This window comes from Anabas testudineus, chromosome 1, assembly GCF_900324465.2.
Source record: "Anabas testudineus chromosome 1, fAnaTes1.2, whole genome shotgun sequence".
Classification (NCBI taxonomy): Eukaryota; Metazoa; Chordata; class Actinopteri; order Anabantiformes; family Anabantidae; genus Anabas; species Anabas testudineus.
The window spans coordinates 9,754,179-9,779,334 of NC_046610.1; the positions used below are offsets into that span (position 1 = coordinate 9,754,179).

The 25,156-nt window shown below is 41.4% G+C and overlaps 1 protein-coding gene across 6 annotated transcripts in view; it reads right to left on the bottom strand.

Moving 5' to 3' along the window:
- Window positions 1-8,218: 8,218 nt before the first annotated feature.
- cntln (centlein, centrosomal protein) overlaps window positions 8,219-25,156 on the bottom strand; it is a 79,752-nt gene continuing 62,814 nt past the window's right edge. For 3 of the 6 annotated variants that reach the window (XM_026360785.2, XM_026360783.2, XM_026360784.2), the window contains exons 25-27: window positions 21,761-21,958; window positions 17,755-17,829; window positions 8,219-9,012 (exon numbers count right to left, since the gene is read on the bottom strand). In XM_026360785.2, the coding sequence (XP_026216570.1) occupies window positions 8,902-9,012; window positions 17,755-17,829; window positions 21,761-21,958 (384 nt within the window). In that variant the 3' untranslated portion in view covers window positions 8,219-8,901. Of the gene's footprint in view, window positions 9,013-17,107; window positions 17,209-17,754; window positions 17,830-20,658; window positions 20,685-21,760; window positions 21,959-25,156 lie in introns of those variants that run through there. The other 3 variants (XM_026360787.1, XM_026360789.2, XM_026360788.1) reach the window with 3 other exon arrangements.

Sequence of the window (25,156 nt, forward strand, 5' to 3'; positions counted from 1 at the left end):
CAGAGATCTCCTGCTGACTAAGCCCCGATCAGTCCATTGGATGTCAGAACCCCACATGTCTAAAACGGCGCTGACGTCGGAGTCAGGTCCGTTTAAAGAGGCCGCATCCTCACTAGTGTAAAAGAACCGATAGAGCTGCTGGGATGAGTAGAAACAAGAAGAAAGTTCAGTTTCCAGGTCTCAACTTCCAGATACCTGAGAACTCGGAAAGGTTTTTCTGTCCTTAACTTATTTAGCGCAGGGACGAACCAGAACCACGCGAGTGGTGTTTAGAGGTTCTGCGCGCTTTCTCCAAATCGGATCAATGGGCTTCAGATTTCTGCAGGACAAAAGAAGAAAAACTTTAAAACTCTAGGTGCCAAATTCATTTTGGTTCTTTAATTCAAAATGACTGAATGACTAATAAAAGCTGAACAGCCTCAGTAGAGCTCCCAGGTCTCAGCACCCTGGACAGCGCCTATAATCCACGAGGAGTCCCACTAACTCAGCTGAAACCAGCTCCATAGACATCCAAGTCATACACTCCAATATTTCCACCTTTAGCTTTGATTACGCCAGGCATTCACTGCTTCAATGAGCTAATGCAATGTCTCAACATTTATTCTCGTCCAGAGCTGCATTAATATTTTTGTTATCATCATCTTGTATTGATGACATAAGTCGGACCACTGAGCAAAGTATTCTCCAGCACATCCCAAAGATCTTGAGTGGGGTTAAGGTCTGGACTCTGTGGTAGCCAAGCTATGTGTGAAAATGATGTGTCATGCTTCCTGAACCACTCAATTTCAGAATTTGAGCCAGATGAATTCTGACAGTCTTGTTGAAATACGTCCATGTCCTCAGGGAAGAAAAACATTTTTTTTTTTTTGGAATAACCTGGTCTTTCAGTATATTCAGGTCGTCAGCTGACCTCATTCTTTGGACACATAACGTTGCTGAAACTAGACCTGACCAACTGCAGCAACCCCAGATCATAGCACTGCCCCCACAGGCTTGTACAATAGGCACTAGGCATGATGGGTGCACTTCACTTCACCCCCCTCTCTTCTTATCCTGATGCACCCATCACTCTGGAACAGGGTAAATCTGGACTCATCAGACCACATGACCTTCTTCCATTGGACAGTTCTTAACCCAGTTTTAGTAGTTTCATCAATCTCCTTAGATGTTTTCTTTGTTAGATGCCAATAATTTAACTCTTCTGAAACAGATCAACATCTTTTCCACGACCACAGGATGTGTCTTCAGACTTGATTGTTTAAGAAACAAGAAGCTGTTCACTGCATCACTTAGGGTTAAATAACCAGCTGAAACATAATAATTCATACAGTAAGCATCCGATATGAGGCTCTCACCTATTTGCTTAGTTAAATCAAAGTGATGACTTTTTTTGCAGTGTAGCATAACAGATGGACTCAAATGACTGAAACCCACATAAAAAAGATGATGGCGGTGTGGTAACAACAAAATCAAACTGTGCATATACAGTATAACCACTTTAGTTTGTCACCTCTTATGCCTATTTTATTATTTTCATTATATTAATCTGAAGATTTATTGTTTCACTGTAGCTTAATCCGGTGTACTGACATCCATGTTTAATAACTGCATTCATTTTAAAACGGAAACTTTATTTCTAAGCCTGGAAGCAGCTGCTGACAATTCAACAACTCACCATTCGTCCAATAGCAGCTCATCTGTTGTGGTAACGTTGTTTTTACTGTCTGTGTTTTAAAAATCACGTTGTGTGTTGATATTACTAACATCTGTCCTCGGTGTGTTGTTTTTAAAACTCCACGGTGCAGCCAAAGACAACTTTCCACAATGTGGACAGTAAAGTTTCTAACCAGATCATTCACCAGGAAATAGACACGACATGGAATAAGAAACATGATCCAACAGCCAGTGATGATTTACCATATGTTAAGATAATGAACTGGACGCGCGGGGACGTAAGACTTGTGCGTAATGGCGCTTAAAGCTTCTGACACTGCAGACCTGGAACACACACACACACTGTGCACAAGGGAATTCATATTTACTTTAGTAAGAAGTCATCCACACGTATCTGTCTGTCCTCGACGCCAGATGGCTGGACGACTGTGGCAGGACTTAGAGAGACAGAGGCGCATCCCATATGGTCACTAATACTGGAATAAGACCACCACCAGAAGAGACCATCACCAACTACACTGTCAAATCCTAAATATATGCACTTCTGCAGCCGTGAAAAACAAACCTAGAGCTCTGAACAGCCCACACCACATACAACATATATGTTTACACTTCACAGTATTTGCTACGCTTTGTTTGCACCTTCTTTTTAAACATTATAAGCGATATGTAGGTGTTTGTCCTGCAAACACGCTGCGTACTGCTCTTATTAACAGGTGTAGTAATGTGTGCATTTGTGTGTGGTGGGCGGTGTATTTGTTCCCACGAGATCATCATGGATGATGTGCCACATGTGACAACACTACACCACACCTGCAGAGTTAACATCTTGACATCTCTGCATGTTAACTTTCACTTTTATTTGGGTCTAATTTACTTGTAATGATCCAATTCCACCACAGAAGCTGAAAAAAAAAAAAAAAACATAGGACGACAAAAAATTGCCAAGTTGGTGGCGCCACCCTGCGTCGACCTGCTGAACTTACATTTAGACAGAAGGAACAGAAAGAATTATCTGTCAAGGACGCATCTGTGTCGACACATTAAAAACATGTTTTCAACTAAATGTCTAAAAATAATCCTGAAGATTGGCCATCGACAGCTACTGTCTAACTGCAGAGGCAGGTGTGATTTTTAAAACACACACTGGAGCTCACACACAAGTGATGCATTGAGTCACCACAAGAAAAATTCAATAATTAATTCAAAAATTTAATTCAATTTAATATTTTACCCACTGAGCTCTAAATCTTGTGTTATATGAATGTGTATATGTCTGTCCTCAATCCATTAAATGTAAATCAATCATTGATACTTTGCTGCCACCTAGTGGTTCAACAGCATGCAGCAATGAGTGCAGCAGTGTTTCACTGTCTGGGTTTACATCAGCACACCTTTAAGGGCATATCACATACATTGTAGGAACACAGCAGACATCAAACATTTATTTCGTATGTGTGGCTGTTATTGCCTTAGCTAGAAAGTAAAAGTTATACATCAAAGCTGCTGACAATAACTCCAGTGCAGTTCTTGGTTCAGGTTTCCTGCTCACTGGCCTCAGCAGGCAGCTCTGATGAAGTGCTCAGTCCCTCAGCTCAGTGATCCTCATGTGCGTGTGTGGCCCAAGGTGAGCGTCTATTTGTCTTAACTCAGGAGACAATAAATCTCACCTGCGCTGTGCAGACAGATGGAAGCTGAGCTCAAGTGAAATGAGAATTTTTTTTTTTGTGATTAACTGGTCTCATTTTTGTCTTCAACACCGACTGAGAGAATGAGTTTCTGTTTCATGAAGTAGTTTACATTTGTGTGGGGGAGGTTTTAACATGTTTGACAAATGTTAATCTTTACTGAATATCCTGCTATTTTATATTAAAGGTCTTCCTGCTGTGTACAGCCCCAGAGATTCTTAAACTGTCACCAGAAACAGCGATTTATGCACAACCTGAGTAAACTCAGAAGATTTACTCACTGGTGGTCAGAGTATAATGAGGTCTATTTACAATAAGCAGGGCTGCAGTATTGAGGCCACCAAACTGGACATTCTTCAATTCTCCAAGTCTAAACGACAATTAATTTGTTCTAAGGAATAAAATGTAAGGCCAACAGAAATATTATTGCAAAGATGAAACACATAATGTATGTACAGTAGATTAAATGGTTGAACCCGTCACAACCCCTCTTATTTCCCCCTGACGGGTGATCAATAAGCACTGATGCAGATCGTGACCTCTGCTTGACATTGTCATGTAAACCCAGACAGTCCAACAGTCTGTATGAATGAGATCAAGTACAAGTGACCTTTGCAGCATATCTGTGATCACCTTTAAGGATAGGTTGAGGTTAGACGTTCAAACATCCAGAAAGAAGCGCAGAGAAGAGCTGCTGCTGAGTCAGTTAAGGTACGTTATAAACAATGGTCTACTCTGAAGCACAGGAGCAGGCTTCTCGGCTGCATGTGAAAGACGTGAATAACATTCCCCCCACTCCTTCTATTTACCTTAGAGGCAACAGCCCACACGAAACTGACTTCACTTTTTCTACATTCATCTTTCAAACATTAGTACCTGGCCATATTTACTTTTCATCATAAATAAAGACAGGTCAAGTGAAGAGAGCTGCCGTGCTGTGACAGCAGACCAGCGGTCGTTTGTCACATACATGCCAGTTGTGTCACTGGAGACAAACAACTAACACACACCAGACCGTGGTCATGTGTTTGTGCGTGTTTCGTCTACCAATCCCCACACCATTCCCCAACACTCAAACATGCTAATGTACCTGTGCTCTGCTCTAATTGGTCCCAGTGATGCTCGATCTGCTCCACCTGTGTTCATGGGAAGCCTCCAGTCAGTCCTGCAGTCAGGCCCCCGCAACTGTGTGCGAGCGTGCAGTGCTAATATTATGCAAAAAAAAACACTTCTTTGTTGTTTGGCACCTCTTGCACCAAGCCGCCACTGTAGAAAAAAGGGAGAAAGTAAGTAAAGGGATGAGGAGAAAGGAAAGAGGGGTGGGTGAACAGGGGCTGCTTGAATTCATTAGTGTGATTACCTGAGGTGTGCTACTTTACAGGGGGTAATCTGCCAGCCTGCTTTATACCCTCCAAACTTCAGCCCGTCCGCTAATGAGCACTTGGAAAAGTTAGTCAAGGTGGAGAGGTGCTTTGAGGAGCTATACACTGCAGACTAAGGTGTTATTATACACTCTCTGGCCACTTTATTAGGTCTACCTGTACAATCTAATGCAATCCGATACAGCTCTGCTATAAAGGCTTCACTTAGGTTATAATTTCATTATAACTCATTCATTTATGTCAATAGAAGGGCGAAAATATTAGAAACACCTCTTAATATTATGCTTTCCAGTATGACTTCACCGCCCACTATGAATTATAAACATATAGCAGAACTTTCTGACCAAAACCGAGAAATGATAACCCCATAAAAGTATATTTCATTCAGAGTTTCTGTACTGGATTGAATTTAATTGCACATGTGTACAGTCCTAATAAAAGGGCCAGTAATGCATGTTTTACAGCATCAGGACCATTAAAGACTGCTACTGTTTCAAAAATTCTGAATACACACAAAAAATGGTACTACTGTACAAAACAAAAATCTGCCACTTAATTATTTCAACAACAATACAGAGTGCCATAGTTCTGATGATCACAGATCATCGACATCATGGAGCAACATTTTCTACACCATTTGAGACAACATAGCAGATTAGTCATAAGGACACGACAAGGTTCAGGTAGTCACATTCAAAAAGGCACGTTTCTCTAAGGTAACGTTGAGGACTACAGCTTCTCTCCTACGCTGTAGGAAGAGGGGGGGGGATTAGAGATCAGATCAACCCCACTCTCATTTTCCCTTTCTCTCTTTTTTTCTCCCCAGGAGCTCAGGCCATGGCTTTAGAGAGACAGCTGCCATGAGCAAGGCTTAGGACAGTCCATAGGGACGGAGAAAGTGTGAGCGTCAAAGAACAATAAAAGTGCAGAAAGAGCTTGGTTACAATGGACAAGTCAAAGAGGCATGGGGAAATCCAAAAGTAGAAGCCAGAGAGTATATTGTATACAGTATATGTACATATAGAAAGGTAGATCTTGTAACTTCTCCTTCCTCCTGCCCTATGCCTCTGCTTTATCACACAGCATCAAAACATAGCTTTGGTCCCCTGAGTGACTGGCCTTTTTATCTGCTCCCTTGCTTCCCACGGTGGGCAGCATCCACCCATAATCTGCTGCCGTTTCATGTCTGGAGTGCAGTAGAGGAGGATAAGGGACTTGTTCAAGTGAAGATCAATGAGGTTGTATACATAGCATATGAGCATCAAGAGAGTGGAATTCCTTTTTTCTTTGTGAGGTGGCGTCTGATCGAATGAAAAGGAACGTTATACATGAATGTCAGATACCTAAAATTTTTTATCAATAATTATCATTTGGCTCTTTACACGCTACAATCAGTGTAAATACAGAAGCGTGGGGATACTTCTGTCATGCACAATGTAAACAGCATCTACCTTTTGTTACAGTCTCTCTGTGGATCAAACATGGAGGGTAGACACAATAAAAACTGTAAACATGCTGCATTATACATTTGTCAAAAACACATTTGGCTGAATGTCACAGGTAGCTTGTTATTTAAGACAGTGCCAAGTCTGTGTGTGTGAGTGAAATCAAAGCATAGTGGTGTATTGGCAGCAATACCTAGGGTGTGAAACTGTGTCAGTGAAGTAAGGGAAATCACCAGAGGTTGTTTTCTATTCACTCAACAGCTGGCTGACGAGATCTGCAAAGACTAATCAGTTGGAGGCTGCAGAAATTTTCAGTTTGTGCTTTGACTGTTCTTTGTACTGTGGGCTTCCCGCCTTCCCACCCAAGTGGCATGCATTCACTCTCAACCGAAGGACACACACCAAATCACACAAATCATCGATCGACCCTAAAGTCAACCCTTGACCCTGACCTCCTTCGCCCCTCCAGGAACAATCTCCTGCTGGAATTTATGGAAAAAAAAACCCCAAAACAATACAGGCAAGTTGGACCTAAAAAGAAGTTGGGGTGAGAGAAAGAGTTAAAGACAGAGGAAACAAATGACACAGAGTCGATTGTGTTGGAATGAATAAAAAGGGAAGGGAGGAAGACTTTGCATTTGGAACTACTGATCAAAGTAATTCCCACAGGAAACCTCTCTTAATGAGAGTTCTACAAGAAAAGGAGGATGGAACAAAAGCAAAGAGTGAAAGAGAAGAAAAGGGTACGGCACACCATTCCTACACAGAAAAAAAGATGAATCATATACAGAATCTACTGTAGGACATGGCTGTGTGTGTTTGGGGGGTGGGTGGCTGCTTGAAGGGTGTTTTCAAGATCGTTTTAACGTCTTCACTGAGGGAGCGTCAGAGGCAAGACCAGGTTAATTAAACCCAAGGGAGTACCAGCTGAGGGGGCCCACATTTGAATATGTCACAGAAATAGCACGAGTTTGTCAGCTGAGACCGGATGGTGCAGCTCGGAGAGCAAACATGTTGACTATGCATTACACTCTAAAAGAAAGAGAGAGAAATAGAGACAGACAGTAAGAGGTGGGGGCTTGGAGATAATTTGCGTGGCACTGATGCTTTGCTCTTCTATACCCACTGCGCCACCGGATTTCTCTGAGTTATTAATGTTTGTCATTAGCTCCATTACGCTGGAGGACAGTGACTGAAAAAAAAAATGCTGAAATTTATATGGGACAAATATTGACAATAGCTGGCTCCTGGGTATTGGAGAAGAAGAAAAGATGCAAACTATGTTAATGAATGGTAATTAACCACGGGGTTTGTCTCTCCTGGATCCCAGTTAAATTGGTCCCCGAGTTGCAGCTAGAGACAGTCCTGGTCTAATCCTTTATTATAAAAAGATAAAGGAATACGTCATCATTAGCATACATTTGAGAAGGGAGGGGGATTGAAAAGTGGAATTATTTCTTTTTAATTCCTGATTGGAGGATTCTTCACACTATTGTTAATTATACATAATAAAAAGAAAGAAGCTAACTGTTAAAAGGAAAACAAAAGCTGGCAAAGGTGAAGAAAGGGGTAAAGAAAAAAGAGGGATGATTTGAAGGGAGGAGTGTGTGTGGTCTCCTGTGTAGGATGCCAGCTCAAGGACAGAGGATCACAGTTTAATATTCAAGATGAATAATAAGAAAGGGAGGAAGTGGGAAACAGATAAAAGGGGTTGGAGGTAGCTATGTCAAGGATGGAACCACTCCCCAAAACACCCCTGTACTGTGCTGTACTGTGTGCTCATGTGGACCCTTCTTAATGATGCCAACAGCAGGGGTCAGTTGTTACAGACAGGAACCATGCCAACAGTCAGCTGTCAATCATGAGAGAGGTGTGAGATCCCTGCTGTCCACTGGATCATCCTCAGTCACCATCCAACACTCACTGACAGCCCTTTGAACTGCTGTAACGAACGAAGTTCATTTACACAAAGAACAACAATAAACCGAGTGGTCAAAGAACAAAATATAGACATAAATAGGTGCAATGGGCTTTTATTTTGAAATAAAGAAGAGGTTTTTGGAACAATTCATATTTAACATTATTGTTGATAAAATTATCAGTGGAACAAATTTCTTTCATTAACATTCAAAACAATTGCTTGTATTTGCTAAAAATCATTCCATAGGGTCTTTGAGAGCAGTGTTATATCGGGTCTGACAAATGAATATAACCACTTATGATGAATAATCCTCTGTGATGTACTGTACTGTACTGTGAGTTTCTCAAAGTGTCGACTTGGCATTGCTAGGTCAGGTCCCTGCACCCTAAGGTCCTTGAGGTGCCAAATAAATTAGGGAGACAGGTTAAAAAAAAAGAAAGCGGAAAAAAAAAAAGAAAAGGATCCAACTTAAATATGAGTGTAAGCATCTGCCTCATCACCCCAGCTCTGCGTTGCACTGTAAATTAGCTTGGCGCAAAGGGCCCTGTCTGATAGACACAGTGCACTGAGCGCTAACACAGATGTTGAGGGCTCATTTACAAAACCTGGGCTGCTGTGTTGCGCCAGTGGCCCAGAGTGAGTCAATAGCGCTTTTCTCACAAATATTGGTTCTGCTGCCCCGGCTCAGCTTGGTTCAGCTCAGTTCCCACTGAGCAGAAACTGTGGAGGGAGAGAAGAAGGGAGGGAGAAAAAGAAGAGGATGACAGTTTTTCCAGCCTCAGCCCAGGGAGTCAGGCTTTTTCGCTGACTGGTGTTGCGAGCGTGGCCAGCTCTTCTGTCAGCACTTTCCTCTCCTTCATCTTCACGCGCACAACCTCCATTAGCTGGCCGGCAGAGGGAATCTGCAGGGGAGGGGAAGGATAGAAGAAGAGTGTGGGGGCAGCGGTAGAAGGGGTTAGAGAAAATGAGGAAAACACCACTATTAAAAAAGTCAGATTTTTGACACCTGGCAGCTTTTCAGAGAACCTATTTGCTGTTTTGTGAAACAAGAGAACCTCAGATGGGGCCTGAGGACTTGAGAAACTTTTTGAGGGACTGTCAATGAAGACTGTTTTGACAAAACATGCTGCACAGCAGTAATTTCAACCCCTCATGCCACACTTTGCTTTTAAAGCTTCTATCCTCAGTCAGTGAGAATTCTTAAGTACTGAAAAAGGTTGAAATCATGTGTCAATATACTGTATAAATGTAACCAGTTTGATGGTTTTGAAATTTAGAAATACTTTATTGATCTTGAATTTAGTTCCTCATCTTTCACTGGGGTCGTGTTTGAAAGGAATCTCTTCATGGCCAATATGGAAAGGAGGAATTTCTGCAGCAGCAGAAAGCGCTTCAGGACAGACCTAAAATGTGAAACTCTACTAAACAAAAGTATAAGGAAATGATAACCATTCCCTTGTTTTGGTGGGGTTGAAGACACACTACACTTGCCCTAGAAGCTTAAGTTGATCACTTTTCAGCAGACATGCCTCAAGGCATAATTAAAACAGTCTATCGCATCACTGGGGAAATTTACCTTGTTGTGTTTTTAGTGGATTTTATCTATGCTGGGAAAAAGGGTGAGAATTGATGTGCACTTAATCATACAGGATTACAAAGGTTGAGTATGAAGGAACTTTCTATATGTGTTTGCTTAATTGTTGTCGTGGAAACATTGGAAATGTGAAAATGAAGCGGTGGGCAGGTTTCTCCTCAGACATCTGGCTAATTTTGTTTTCCCTCAGAATCGACACAAGGATTCTATGGTCATTAGGGCGCCTGATCAAAGGAAGGTATTCTTACTGTATCACCCATAAATATTCACTTCATGTTATGGGCTGCCTTTTACAAGCGCCTTTCTCAAGCGAGGGAAACAAATTAATTCCCCGAGCAATTTCCTAAGTCACATGGTATGAGATGAGTGGACTGGCCAAGCTGAAAATAGTGACTTCAATATCATAAAATCTACTATTAAAAGGAAATGTGAACCACACAGAAACTGACACAAATGCTGTAACAAACTTTTCTGGATAAAATCTACACAAGGGAATGCCTTTGAAGTGATTAACAAAAACTCACAACACAATGAATTCAGGTCTGCAGCTGGAATGTTTTAAGGACACAGAAAAGGACTGTGATGTGATTTAAAGACATTATCAATATCCAGTGCATCTGGAGAGTAGGAACCCCTGAAACTCACACAAAAACAGTCCTCCTGCCCCTAGACACCTCTCTTCTTCATTAAAGATAACAGGAGCATGGAACACAAGGCCTCTTGAGCTGGGAAGTGTGTGTGTGTGCACGTGTGCAGTGGGGAGTCAGTTCCAGCAGCATTGGATGCATCAAACACAACGCTAGTCCTCAGAGAACCACTACACTGAAGTAACTGCTGAGACATCTCCCTCTGCATCTGTCCTTCTGGGAAAACCCTCTCTCTGTCTCTCTCTCTTTTTCGCTCCCTCTCTCTCTCTCTCTCTCTCTCTGTCTTTCCCTCCCACACACACACACACACACACACACTTTCCTAATCAACTAATTGCACTTAGAGCCACTAACTATGCAAACAAACCCACTAAAATAAAGGAACAGCCACAAACACAGGGCTCTATGGGACAGCAAAGCGTGAGACTGGATAATTAAAAGTACCAATATGGGAATATGTGTAAACAACACTAACAGGTAAACATGTTCTAGATAAACCTAACATGAGAGAAATTTTAGCCTTAAACAGATGTTATGTTAAAACAGAGGATGGCTATGAGAAAAGCCCTACCTACTTCATCAGCATTTTAAATCTTTAAGGGACAGGAAATGAGGGAAAGAGAGATGTAACAGATCCACAGCTGAAGCCAAGCTGTGATGTAGTGGTTCAAGGTTAGATTCCTTCATGAAAAAACACAAACTGTGTAACATATGAGCAGAGGCACAGTAGCATAAATAAATTAATAAAGCTTCATTAAAGTTGATATGTCACAAAGTACAGATTATAATTTCTTGGTTGATAAATGATTCTATTGCATCTGATTTATATATATATAAAAAAGAAAAAGCTCACAAATGGGACCAGCAGGACTACCATCGTCTTTCATCTAACTGCCACAGTTGCTGGGGACTGATACCCTGAAGGATAGTTGGAGGTAAGCTGAGATGCAGATGCTCTACTGGATCCCATGGGCTGCTTAAGGCAGTGTTAGGAACTGGCATTAATGTTATGCTACAGTTGATTTAGCTGGGCCCCTGTCCCCTTTGGCAGAGCTAGCCAGCACCAGCAGCAGCACTAAGCAACCCAACTGCTGTTTTGCAAGAGGCCCTGTCCCCTTTGGCAACACTAAAATAGTTACTGTAGCGTTAAGCCATGCTTACTCAAATCCATTACTATTCAACAGGCCCTGCAGAGCACACCTTTTGTCTAGGTATGATTTCATGAACATGTTTCAGGAGTGAACAGATGTGCAAAGCCACTGACACTGATGTGTGTGTATATACAGTATAGAGTGTGTGTGTGTTAAGACAAGGACATGGGCTGCAAGGAAAAGGTGTTTTTATGAGCCAATTAAATGACATTGCCATTCTATAGCCCGGGGCACACCTAAAGGCAAGGAGCAGCTCAAAGTTGAAGCACTCCAGTGACCATTGTCTGGTAGTGGCATTACACACCAACTTTTTTTTTTCCTTAAAGGATCGATCATTCTAGCTCTTTTGTCTTCTCCCTCGGAATGGGTTAGCACAATTATTTCCAAGGGCCCAATTTGTGAGTAGTTGTAGAGATTGTGTCAGGCTGCAGGATATCTAAATGAGTACGACTGAGAAGGGAGGGGGAATCAGAGAGCCTAAAAGAGATATAAATCATCCAAATTTCTGGTTGGTTCAGCAAGTAGCCAGTGAGTGTTTCTTCTGCATCTTTTAAACTAGTGGACTTATCAGTATCACTTTAACAGCCGTGTATAATTAGGTAGATAGTGCTGCTAAATTTATCTCCAATATTACACTATAGAAGCACATTGCGACCTTCAAAAAAAAAGTGTTTATATCACAATGTAAATAGAGTTTGTATAGTTATACAATATTGCTTAAGGATGCACACTACTGCTTATCTTGATAATAAAGGCCAAAAAGAAAGGTGTTGATTTGACTAGTATGACAGGAGTGTTTTCACAGTTATGAATCGCTGTCCCTGGCTGATGAGCCATATCCAATCTAGGCCATTATTCAAGGTGAGGGAGAAGTAGTTACAGTAGTTTTATCACAGAGGGGAAAAAACAGCTCTTTGATCTTTGATCTTCTCACTTTTGTTTGAAAATCAAATTTATCAAACGGGGGAATAACAACAACAACAACAACATGATAAATAGATAAAAAAAAAAAAAAGCTCAAGCACAAAGGCGCCATACTAAAAAGTCTTGCATTTGATTATCTTCGATAATGAATATGTCACATTTGCAAAAAAGGGCTCAGGTAAGAAAATCACTAAAGCACCAACAAGCCTATTCTCTCCCTCTCTTTCGTAATTACCTACCCCTGCAGCGGAACAGATCCCTCTCTTTTCTCCCCTTTAGGCCACTAGAGACTGATATGAAAGGGAATTGGACACTTGGGGCCACAAATACTGTAATTAAAAACCTCTCCTTTTCTTGATACGTTGTTTGGAAACATCATTTCAGTGTGCAACATGCATTTGTTAGGAATCTGACCTAAATACACCGTAGATTAAACACAGGAAAGCTCTGGGTCTTTGTTTCAGGTTCCTACTCATTAGGTGTGAAAATGAGGTGATTCAGGCACAACTGGGGTATAAATATAGAAAGGTGATATCCATACAAAAGAGATGCAACCTTAAGGTGGAACTCAATGATCAACAGCACACCCGTGATTACCAGAATGTTTCATTGGCTGAAGTAGTGTACTAGGAAGCAGTGAGAATCAACAAAGTGGCTGTGCCTGGAGCAAACTGTCACATGCAAAACAAGGTAGTGGTAGAAATTATTGCTTTTCAATGCTTATCCAGTGACATATGGGAGTTTAAAACATCTAGCAATTTATACATTGAGAAAATGCCCACTGTTTCATTATTAATTCTCTTTCTGTGCGAGTCCACTCTGATCCAGAGGACAACCCTTGGGTGCAATCACACCAGCAATAACCTTAAAGCACAAAAATAGCGTCATGACTTAAGAATGATACTGAAATTATTCACCTGGCCAGGCCAAACATTCAACCTATTGAAATGTGCTGTTTGCTCAACAGTAGCTTTGCTGGTTGCTGGTTAAGTAAGCAACTCAACCTTTTAACTGCTAAGGAACAGTGCCAACAAGCAGTATCTGTTGTTTCTATATGTGTGAAATACAAGCTGAACATAATCATTAAGAGTATGTCTACCTTAAGCTGAGTAAATCTATAAAAAAATCGTTGTCTCCCTGTTTTGAAACCTCTGTTGAAACTAAAACTTTCTTTTCTGGCCTAAAACAGTGCTCTTTTCAAATGAATTTTGCAATTTGTAGAAACAGTTGTAGATCAGCACCCAAACAGGTGGTAATATAACATTTTTTCATTGCTTTCTGGATGGTGGCAGCTCTTCACACATGCTCAGCAGAAGAATTACCTATTTTCCCACAGGGAAGTAAACACAGAAACCACCAGAAACACCTGGTGTGGACACATTTCGGCATGAAAACAGTTTTGAACTTCAGTGGTTCTAAACCAATTAACTTGGATTAATATAGACAATCACGGTGTGATCTGGTTTTCGCAACAACTCTAACACCACTCTCCTCCTGGGAAACCCCACTAATGTTCCAGTGACATATTTACAGTACAAAGGCTCAGCTCGAGTCCCCTCTACACACATACAAACACAATAAGAGACGAAAAAAGAGTCGCTGATTTAATTAGCTCAATCATTAAATGAGGCTTAATTAGAGTCACTTTCCTTCAGAGAGAAGTGTGGGACTCAGAACTGCTCCTTGTCATTACAGAGGCATAATGAGCCACACAACACAAAACACCACCCCTCACACTCACAGCACCGACAACAATAGAAAACTTTCTCATTAAATTAGCACTGTAAAGCATGGAGCCTTTGAAATGTTATGATAGTGAGGGTTAATGATGCAATGCCCTATGGAAGTGCCAATATGGAGAGAAGCTTTGACAAGAAGTGAAATGAATAAAACCTCTTATTCAACATCAGACAAATAATGCTATTTACTGTTGTAGTAATGAGATACAGGAACTGCTGCCTAAAGTTCAATAAGGGTTTGAAATTAGAGACCCTGCAGTCCATCCATAAATGCTTTTGATGTTTCATAACAAGTCTAGTCCAGATTGGTCTGGCCTGTCTCTACCACTGTCTTAATGTTATGTTTGCCTGCTTGTTATAGTTTGGAAGCTGATAAGAAGTGATGCTTGTACGTCTCCCCTGGGTGTGATTGTGAGGTAAATATTAGCAGGCCCTCAGCGCCACCCCATAGCAGTAAACCAAACCACTGTCCTCTCATAAAGAAATCAACAGAGTCAATGACTTTTTAAATGTTATTATGCTGTCATGAGGCTTCAGATGGGTGTGTGTGTGTGTGTACAAAATGAGTCTAAAAAATGATCTGGTGGGAATGTGTGTGTTTGCGTGCATGTGCACACGCTTGCATGCACATGCTCCTCCTGTTCATTATTGGCCAACAGCAGAAGCCAGGCATTTCCCTGTCTTCATAAAGACTTGGCCCATTAAATTCTACCTCCAGTCAATAATTAGGACTCCACAAATAAACCAAAGGCAATTAAATCAATGCTTCCCCGGGCCGGTGCCTGGACCCCATGGCCCACATGGACACTCCATCTTCACTGCTGGCCAAATTCACGGTGGGTTGCGATGGAGCCATACAGTACACCCCCTGGCCTGCTCATGATTATTAGACAGCTCCGTCCCTCGATCCTGGGTATGCAGCGCTGCTTATGGTGGCTCTCTACTGAGAAGCATAGGGTTTGATTTTATTAACTCACTAGTGGAGGTGAGAGACAAGAAAATGAACGCAATGTTTCATTTGGTTTTGAGTGGACATATGAGGCAATGGTGAGGGGCCTCCAGAAATCTATGCCAATTCTTTGGCATGAAGGAAGCTACAACTCAACAGTCACATATGTCCGCAACACACTATTTGCCAGTGTATTGCAGATGTCTCATGTCCTTGTTATGTTGACATGTGGCAGTGCATGACAGAGATTGCAAACAGTGGTACATACATAGGCACAGATACACATTCTTGAGCGGTTTGATATCTGAAAATACACATACACACACTTGCACAGAGACACACACAGAGTGATGGGTTTGCTATTGACAGGGCCACTGAGATAATAAAGTGCTGTCCCACTGGCAGCTCCATTAAGCACTGACAGTGACAAGATGAGGCTGCCGTTGAGTGTGCGAGTACATACACATACCCAGACATAGACACACACAGATGCATCCTCTTCCTCTTTCGGTGACAGCCAGCCCGTTAAGGACATGGATCTCTCTCATCTTTCTTTCTACTGGTTCTATTTCTGTTTTGTATCTTTCTATCCACAGAAGTGTGTATGAGAGCAGATCAGGTTGAAGATCATATCACCATTAGGGCAGTGTGTTATTAGTGTCACAGACTGGGTGACACACCAGGCTATTTCACTTCACAGATGTTCTGCTTGGTGAGCCTTTCTTAAGCTATGACAGTGACTAGTATAAAAGTATAGTATAGTAGTAAAAGAGACGGTATAAGAGTTTGTGAAGTGCATTCACTTGCAAAGAAAGCACTGGCTTTTCAATATGCGCAGCCTTATCACAGTTCATAATCATCGGCCTTAAAAATGTCAAATTAGGACATTTATCTAAATTTCCCAACATTCAGGTGATAAAATCATCTTCATGTGGCCTTTCATTGCTCTCTTGGCATTCCAGATGTCTCACCAGCCCGCAGAAATATGAAATGCACAGGCAGAAAGAGAGCCTTCTGCCCCCTTGATACGACAGTGTGCTTTTAAAAACCCAGACAGTGAGAGAAAACTGCAAGATAGAGAGACGAGGAAAATTTTAAAATAAATAAATAAATAAAAAACAGAACAAGATGGACTTGAAAGGGGATAGAAAAAGTCTGCTGTAGTGCAGTAAGGGGGGGATGACTGTGGTGGTCCCAGCGGTCCCCGCAGGGACCTGGGGGCGAGTCTCAGCCTTGTCATACTCCGTACTTCTCCTCCTCCACTCCCCACACCAGCTCCAGTCCCCCCTCCCCACCACTCCACCAGCCCTGTTCTGCCCACGGAAAACGTCGATAGAAGGCTGCCGGTGCCGAGGTCTCTGGTGGACACTAGCTCATTCTCCCGGCATCGACAGGCCCGCCAAATCAATATTTAGTTCCCCACTAACAAGCTGCCTCGGGGTCTGAGCCAGAGAGAGAGAGAGGGAGAGAGAGAGAGAGAGGAATGCGGGACAGTGGAGGATGGCAGAGAGACAGACCAGGGACTGAGAGCTGTCCAGCTAGAAGGGAAAAACATGGATTCAGTAGAGTGTTGTGTGTGTGCGTGTGTGTGTATTAGTGTGGGAGGGGGAGAAGAAGGTGGAAAGGTCAGAAGAAGATCTGGGGAACAAGAGAACAGTGTCTGGTGTGTGTCGTGGTGCGGAGGCGACGCATGAGTGCCTGCGGCAGCCGCTGACAAGAACACAGACAAGCCACACATACACACACTCGACACTCTCAATCATACACATATCACAGCGAGCAGACGCTGACAGCACTCGAGTAAAGCTCCAGCAGAGCACTCACAGATGAGTGGCTGTGCACACAAAAACACTCTCACACACACACTCTCTCTCTCTCACACACACACTCTCTCTCTCACACACACACACTCTCTCTCTCTCACACACACACACACACACACACACACACACACACACACACACACACACAGTGAGGATGCAGTTGCTTTACTTTGTTTTATCTTTTGCATCATTGCTTTTTTTCAGAGCCTGGAGCAGGAGCCATTTGGGTGGGAATTTGTTGAATATGGGTGAACCTGGTACCCAAGATTTACTACATAGAAGATTGACAAAGGAGCATAGTGGAAAGGTTACATAGATATATAGACAAAAACTCAAATCTGAATGGAAATACCTGGAGAGAGCAAACTTAAAATAAATGAAGGCTGCCTCCAATTGAAAAAAAAAAAAAAAAAAAAAGAAAGACAAGACTAAAACTCATACAAACATTTTGTATTGAAACAGTCTTACTAAAAAATAATATATGAGAAATTATCTCCTTCTTAGGTATTACTCTAACAACAAATTATTTAGGCAATATGGATTAAATGTAAAAAACTAGATGTTAGTAAAACAAGGAAAAAACTATGATGATTTTAGCAATATCATTTGGAGAGAGTCACTCATACTGTGAAAGACATGCACTGTTTCAAGGCCTCTGCTCGTGGTTTCAATTAACAACTATAGTATAAAGAACCAGAAAAAACACATTTAATATAACATTTTTAAAAATTACTTATTTTACTCTCAGTAATAAGACTCTTAATTATTGAGAGTACCTTTAATAAGGGTGTGCATACTGCATATGTGTGACCCTTACCTTTTGCTGCAGGATGTGGTTGAAGTGGTCTAGCCACTCCTGGTCTCTTGGAGCTTCTGAACAGGCTTCTTTTCCCTGCAAAAAAACATCATTCAGTCATCGTCATGTCATCGACACCGTCATCCAGGTCAGGGTTATCCCAAAAGTGCCAACTGGATTGAACTACCTGAACATGTTTGACCTCTCATTCAAAGGCTGAAGAACTGAAAAAGTCTTTTGGATGAGAAAAAGAGTTCTTTAGTTCCAGAAAAACAAATCCAGTTGCCACTGAACAAATACCTTTGGGACACAGCAAACTGACAGGTCAGAGGCCGAAAAATACTCATAGCTAAAGACATACTGATATTTGTAAAGGACATATATTATCTATATTATTATTTTGTAATTGGATGAACGTGATGTTTCTAGAGAGAACCTGACACAAACCTAGGAATGTATCTTAACACTGGCCGCTGCAGGTCTCCTGCTTGAGGGCAGAATCGTAGCACCGCACCAGTTAGGACCTTGAAGAAGCTCTCTGGAGACTCAGTGGCAGGGTACGCCAGTATAAGTTTGCATGCTACTCATGTATAAAGACCTAACAGAGTGGTAGCCTTGTTACTGCTAATGAACAGGGTGAAAAGAGACCGCGTGGCCATGTACACTTCAGCACTAATGTGCTACCTCTTCACTTTGAACCCCAGGTGTTGCTGCTTGAAATGATATGACGAGCCTTGTACTGTCTCACAGGGACACGGGGAGGGCAGGAGGGGGGAAAGTGTGTGTGTGGGTGAATTTAAAGTCCCTGCGGTTGCAGAATGGTGATCCTAACAGGCATAATCCTGTGAGCAGGCTGTCCAATGGCACAAATCTGCAGGGGGGGCTCATGCACACTTTATATTAACTCTGATTAAGTCTGCATTGGGTGCTGACTTCACTAGAAATTATCCAATGATCACAGCAATATGGATTTAAATCAGACCAAAATATTAACAATGTTGATGTTTAGAGTCAAGGCTAGATTTTGCTGGACGCATAAAACGTTTTATGTTCTTGTGATGTACGTTTTATTTTTACTGTAGCATCTGTACACTGTATATGCTCACACAACTTTATGTATGTAGCTGACACATGTTGGTTTTGTTTTTAGTCATGTAGTCACAATGATAAAAGAGCTTTTAAACTTTTGTATGTCAAGGAAGCACGGTGCCTTGATTTTTGTGAAGAATCTACTCTTTTTTGTACAAAATTAACAAACCCATTGAGGGTGGGGATAAGAAAGATTTTGGCAGTCGTTGTATCACTGTTAATGAGTAAAGTCTCATGTTCTGTCTCAGTGCACATTTTATCCCCCTGTAGCCCATCCTTCTTGCAACCATGACCCTACGAGAGTGAATATCTCAGACACAAAAGACCCAATATGTATCTGTCACAGTATCTATGCCTGATCCTGGTGATAGCACCAGGGCTTGTGAATCTCTAATTAGTAACTAGCACTTAGAGGAACTGAGAAGCAGACTGAAAGCAAAAGGGAGGGAGCATGTGGGTATATTAGTGAGGGAGAGAAAGGAGGGCCTCTTTGTGACTACTGCCTCCAAGGCTCCCACAGGGTGAACACTGTGAAAAATTGTACATGCATGAGAGTCAGTGTGCTTGTCCACCCTTGGTAGATATATAACAAGGCACTGACCCTCCATCTAACATTAGGTGCAAAACAAACTGGCCTGGCAATTATAGCCTTATTACATCTGGATCATTAACTTCACAACAAGTTGCCCAGGGAGCCTAGAGCTGCCCTGCCCTCTCTGGTCCTCTGTTGCATGCTATGGAATGGATAAAGAAAAACAACATTTTGTAGCATGATGTATGTGTGTACATATATGTGGAATAAGTATGTATGAGCACGTTTACACACCTGCTTTCCATCTATGTATACACAAAATAATTTTGCGTGTCTGTATTTATGTTTGCGGGCAAGGTAGGACAACAGTGCTCTCACCTTCAGTGCTGAGCTGTCTATAATTACAGTTACACAAAGAGCTATGTCACTTTACATTTCTGTTTAGGAAAACTCCACAAAGAAAACTAAACTTTTTGAAACAAGAAACAAATCAACAAGGCAAGACTAATGATCTGGAAGAGAAAAAAATATGAGGCCCTTTAGAAGAGATGGTGGTAGTTGCATGAAGGTCACCTGTTCCCAAAATTCTCCTGAAATGTTACCACAACCAGAAATAATACATTTAAATTTTTTGGATACACCTGAAATTCAAAAATACATTGATTTTAAAATCAAGCACTGGTGTTCTACAGTATTGAAAACTTCTGCAAATATTGTTCTCAAGAGAAATCTGCCAAACCAAAAAGGGGAATAGCTATGCTGGCAATGAAGTACTCGAATTTAAAAGTAAAACTGAGAAATAAAACCAATCCCAATGAGCCATGTGCTCTCATTCAGTACCCTGGTATTGCATAACCAAGTAAATAAATGAATTCACTGTGATGGACATATTGACTATTGGGACTTTCTGAAATCCTCGTGTCATGTCCTCAAATCCAAAGGAAATCATAGAATCTACATAGATGTGCAATAATTCAATACAATACTGTGGATATCTGCATACCGTAGATTTTTTATAACACTAGCTTTGTCTCATCAGATTGATTTAGATACTAAACACTTGATTTTGAGTTACCTCCAACCCCAGCTTAACAAAATCTACTGTATTTGCAGACACACTTACAGTATACAAGTCTTTCTCCATGATACCAACCTAAACACAAAGTTGGTCAGAAGCACATATAGACGCATACCACTTCTCTTGGCATTCAAATCAGTAACACTTAGAATCACATACAACTAACCTCAGCTAACCTCACTCTGTGACACAACATTCACGCTTTTCTGGAGGTTCGGTGCGTTCTCAACAATGCTGTGATCTTTAAAAGCTCTATTAACAAAACAGAAAAAGCTTGCCATTAATCACCATTAATAGGACAGAAAAAACAAGTGTTGAGGAAAAGAGAATGATTTCACCCGCAGAAGCTTCAGCTTTGATAAGGGGGACTTTTTGTCAAGTGAGAAACTGTAACCTGTCATCTCCTGGGTGGAGCTGGGCTGCAAAGGGCTAAAATTGGTTTCAAGTGTGAGTAAGTGCCTCGTGCGCCCTCTCTCATCTTGTAATAGATGGGAGGCAGTCCCCTGGGATGGGAGGTTGATTGTAACATGGAGCTGCTAATTGATGACACTGCTGGCTATGATCTATGGTAGCAGAAAGACTCACCAAGTTGGAGGTTGGAGTGTAAAACTCAGAGTTCTGCAATAGCAGCCAAGAGCAAGAAATTTCAGTTCAATGCCTGCTTTCACCAGAAAGATGAGAGTTATAGTTACTCAACTTGTGCCACAAATAAATCTTATATCAAGCTGGCAGGTGTTGACAGGTTTTTGATCTTATTGAGAGGAAGAACAGCGGCTTTACACACAAAGTCACATCTTTCTCTGTTGGACTTCTCAACTTCTCAACTTATTAGGGACATGCCTTGGTTTATGGTTCACCGCTACAAAATTGCTTACAATGTTGAGCCTTGCTAACCTGCACACTTCAAAAGGAGAAGGTCAGACAGAAGTATTTTATCAACAAGGCTAAATACTACTAGATACAGGTGGAATGAACTAAGAAAAGAAAGCTTCTGCTTCTCCTTATTTCCTCTATTCTCCACCACCAATGTACAGTATCTGTTCCCAGAGGATAAAGCCAAAGTTACTGCAACTCCTTGCCACTCATTTAGTCTCAATTGACAAGGAAGATACCCAAAAGCTACAAATCAATAATGATATAATGTCTCTTCCATCCTCTGGTGCGATCACTAAGCAAAACCCCCTGAAAACTTTTAGGATGTTTCAAAATTTTACAGTACAGAAAATCTATTGTAGGTATGTTGAGTGCTGTGGGCGTAATCTAGACTTGATATACATCCTTAAGTTAGCGTTTGTATAAAATGTTGACCTATTGTCCCCTGGCCTTACCTGATCAGTGTCCATTATGTCTGCAAGATCATTCTCTGACATATTGAGGATGGAGGCAGCAATGGACTTGGCTTTGATCATAGACTTGGCTGAGAGGCCGCCCTTTACTGCCACAGCATTGGCCTGCCTCAACCTCCTCCTCTTCATCAACTGCTGCTTGACCTCTTGAACGTCTAAAAGTATTTCACTGGCCAGGGCCTGAAGGGGGAGGAGAAGAAGGAATAAAAAAAAGAAGAGGATGATGAAATGGATATGGAAAAACAAGAGGGATAGCTCTGCCTGGCAGATGAATAAATGAAATTGATCAAGCATGCGCCAGAGAGGCCTAGTACATTATGGAGGAATATTGAGTTTGACACACTCAGATTCTCTTCGGTTTCGCCTCACGCTTCCTTGTAGGAATATGGACCTAAGGGTTGGTTGCCCTGTCGATTGAAAGCTGAGGGAACACAGCTTTGATATCAAAAGCACCCCAAGTTTTGCTAAAATCTCCACAGACAGAGAATCGTGCATCAGAGAGAGAAAGACAGAGAGCTACGGAAAATACAGCCATCATTTATTTATTTGCTTTCTGAGTGTCTCACAGTACAACAGGGCAGCATAACACTGTTAATAATTAAGCTATGTGGGGCTGTTTCAAATGGTGCCCGAGTGAATGGCAAGCGAGACGAGGAAGGCCTGGGATGGCACAGTTGTCGGGCACTAAATGGGAGTTTGCTCTAAATACAGAGAGACAATTAAATGTTAAAACTGCCACTGTACACGAGAAAGTCAATAAAGTAAACTCCCTTTTGCTTCATTTTGAGCTTATTGATCGAGGCAATAATCTTCTGTATCATTCCCTTGTAAGCTTGCTGAAAAGCTGACCTTGGAATAGATGGTCAGATGAGGGAAAGCTAGAGACAGAAGAACTTGCAGTACACCAAAAAAAAAAAAAAAAAAAAAAAAAGCCAACAACAAGTACAAGTGCAACTTGCTCTTAGATAGTACACAATATAACCCTGAATGCAAGAACTACAGTTTATACACAAACACACACAAATATAAAGTACAAACATATGAAAACACTCCAGTGAATTACAGTAACTAGGGTAATCTCACATGAACAACGCTGAATAGCAGCAAACATCTCTACTCTGTTTTAATTTCACACAGGCGAACCAGGTGCAGTTTAGAAAGCTAGTGGTGGTTCTCACAGGAGAGTGCCGAGTGAGCAGGCCGGCAGCTGGCTGGAAGGGTGTGTTGCTGTTTCTCTATTAACAACATAAATATACACATGTACAGCATATAACACCACACACACACACACACACACACACACACACACACACACACGGACGCAAACAAAATAAATAAATAAATAAAGGATTGTGTGATACAAATACCACTCAGATTAACAGAAATGAAATAGTAGAAAAAGTGTATTTAATAGTCATGCTAGACTGAATGCTGTTTTTTGACATCACAACCTTTTCGATATGGTGACCACTTTAACAAAATTTAATTTCCAGCATTGCTGAACCATTTTCACAGGTGGCCCTCTCCTAGGACAAACCATAACCATCATCCAATAGGAAGACATTTTTAGATCTTGAGATCTAAAGCTGTGTTTACCAGCTGTGTTTACTACACGTCATTAACTAACAGTTAACAGACATCCTGTTATTTTATTACAGCCTAATAGATATTCACTGTCACCAGTCAAGGGTTACATTCAATTGCCCTAAACCCTGCATGTTGAATAATCCTGGAAGAGATTAAGATGTGAATTTATCACTTATTCTCAGTCCTGGGAGAGACAAAGGGGAGGAGGAGGGTACATAAACATTTACACAAGCACACGCTCAGATGTATATAGCTATTCAAACAAATACATGCAAGGCGTTGTGTGTGCGTGTGTGCTCGTGTATCTGTCTATATGTGTTTAGGAACTCTTTGCCTAGGCTACCACCACAAACACCTTAATCAGAGGGCCAATTTAGACGGGATGAGGATTAGTGTATGGAGATGGGATTCAAATGACGAGCTAGAAAACATCCTCTTTATTACTTAGCTATATCTAAACCTCTTCACACACACAACGATAGATTGGGCCATTTCAAAAACATAGCTTGTTATTTTCAGTTGTTACACTGCTATTATAGGCTAATATACAATAAGCTTACAATAATCTCTGGGTGAGATAAAGCACCCTTGGAAGAACCACTTACAGGCATATGCATGAAGTATATGAATAAGGAAGTGATTCCCAAACCCGGCTCTCAAGCCACCCTGGCCTGCTTGTTTTCCGGTCCTATCCACAGCTGATAACCTGGATCAGGTGTGTTCTTCCAGCGTCTGAGTGACTGAACACAGCTGAACTAGATAATCAGCAATGGGTAGAACAGGGATAGTTGGAAGAGAAGCAATGCAGCAGAGCTTGAGAAATGCGTTTGGGAACCACTGGTATGCAGTAATCATGTGAGGTAAATAAGCTGTTACAACATTGCTGTAGGATCCCACATATTATCTAAGACTTACAGCAATTACAAGTAATTAAAAGAACATGAATGCATTTTTATTCAAAACAAAAAAAGTTATCCTACAAACTGTGGGATAAACTTTTCAGCAAGGATGACAAGCCAAAATACAGTATTTGTTGAAAGAGAACTACCTCCAGTGTGTGTATGTGTGTGTTTTAGAGCAGTCACTACATGCAGGGCCACTGTTTAGCAGTTCAACAGCAGTGCTTACAGCCTGGGGCGTGTGCAGGGGCCAAAAGGGTTTTCTGGCACTAAATAAAAAATCTCCACATACACAAACACACACAACACATGCAGGCACAAAGAGAAAAAAAAAAACAATCTCATAAAGACACACAGACACATCTATACACACATACATGTGCAGCCCTCTGGCCCTGATCAATACATGACAAGAGTAAATCTCCTCCGGACGTCAGGCAGTCCAATCAAAGGGCTTGGTGTTCTTATAGGGGATCACAGGAGCCAGGGGGAGACAAACAATGATGTGAATCCTCAACAACAACACAATGGCCCCACCAGCCTAGGGTTATGGGAATGGAGGACAGGAGTAATCCAAGCATGAACTGTATTTATATGCATGTGTATAAATGCATGCTTTTGTATGTAATGCAACTTCTGTTTTTAGGCTAGATGCATATTTGCATGCTTGTGCATCTTCACTGTGTTAATACAATATAAAAAAGAAGGCTAAATATTTACTTGTTACTTACTTTACTTAGATAGAAGTCAAAGATTGGAAAAGGAAGTGAAAGATAAAACACATTCTATTAATCTACATTCCAAGTGAGCAGTACAAGAACAATTTTTGTTTAAATACCTTCAAACACTTACGCTTATGAAGGCAAGGAAAACAAAAGTGTCCATAATCTGC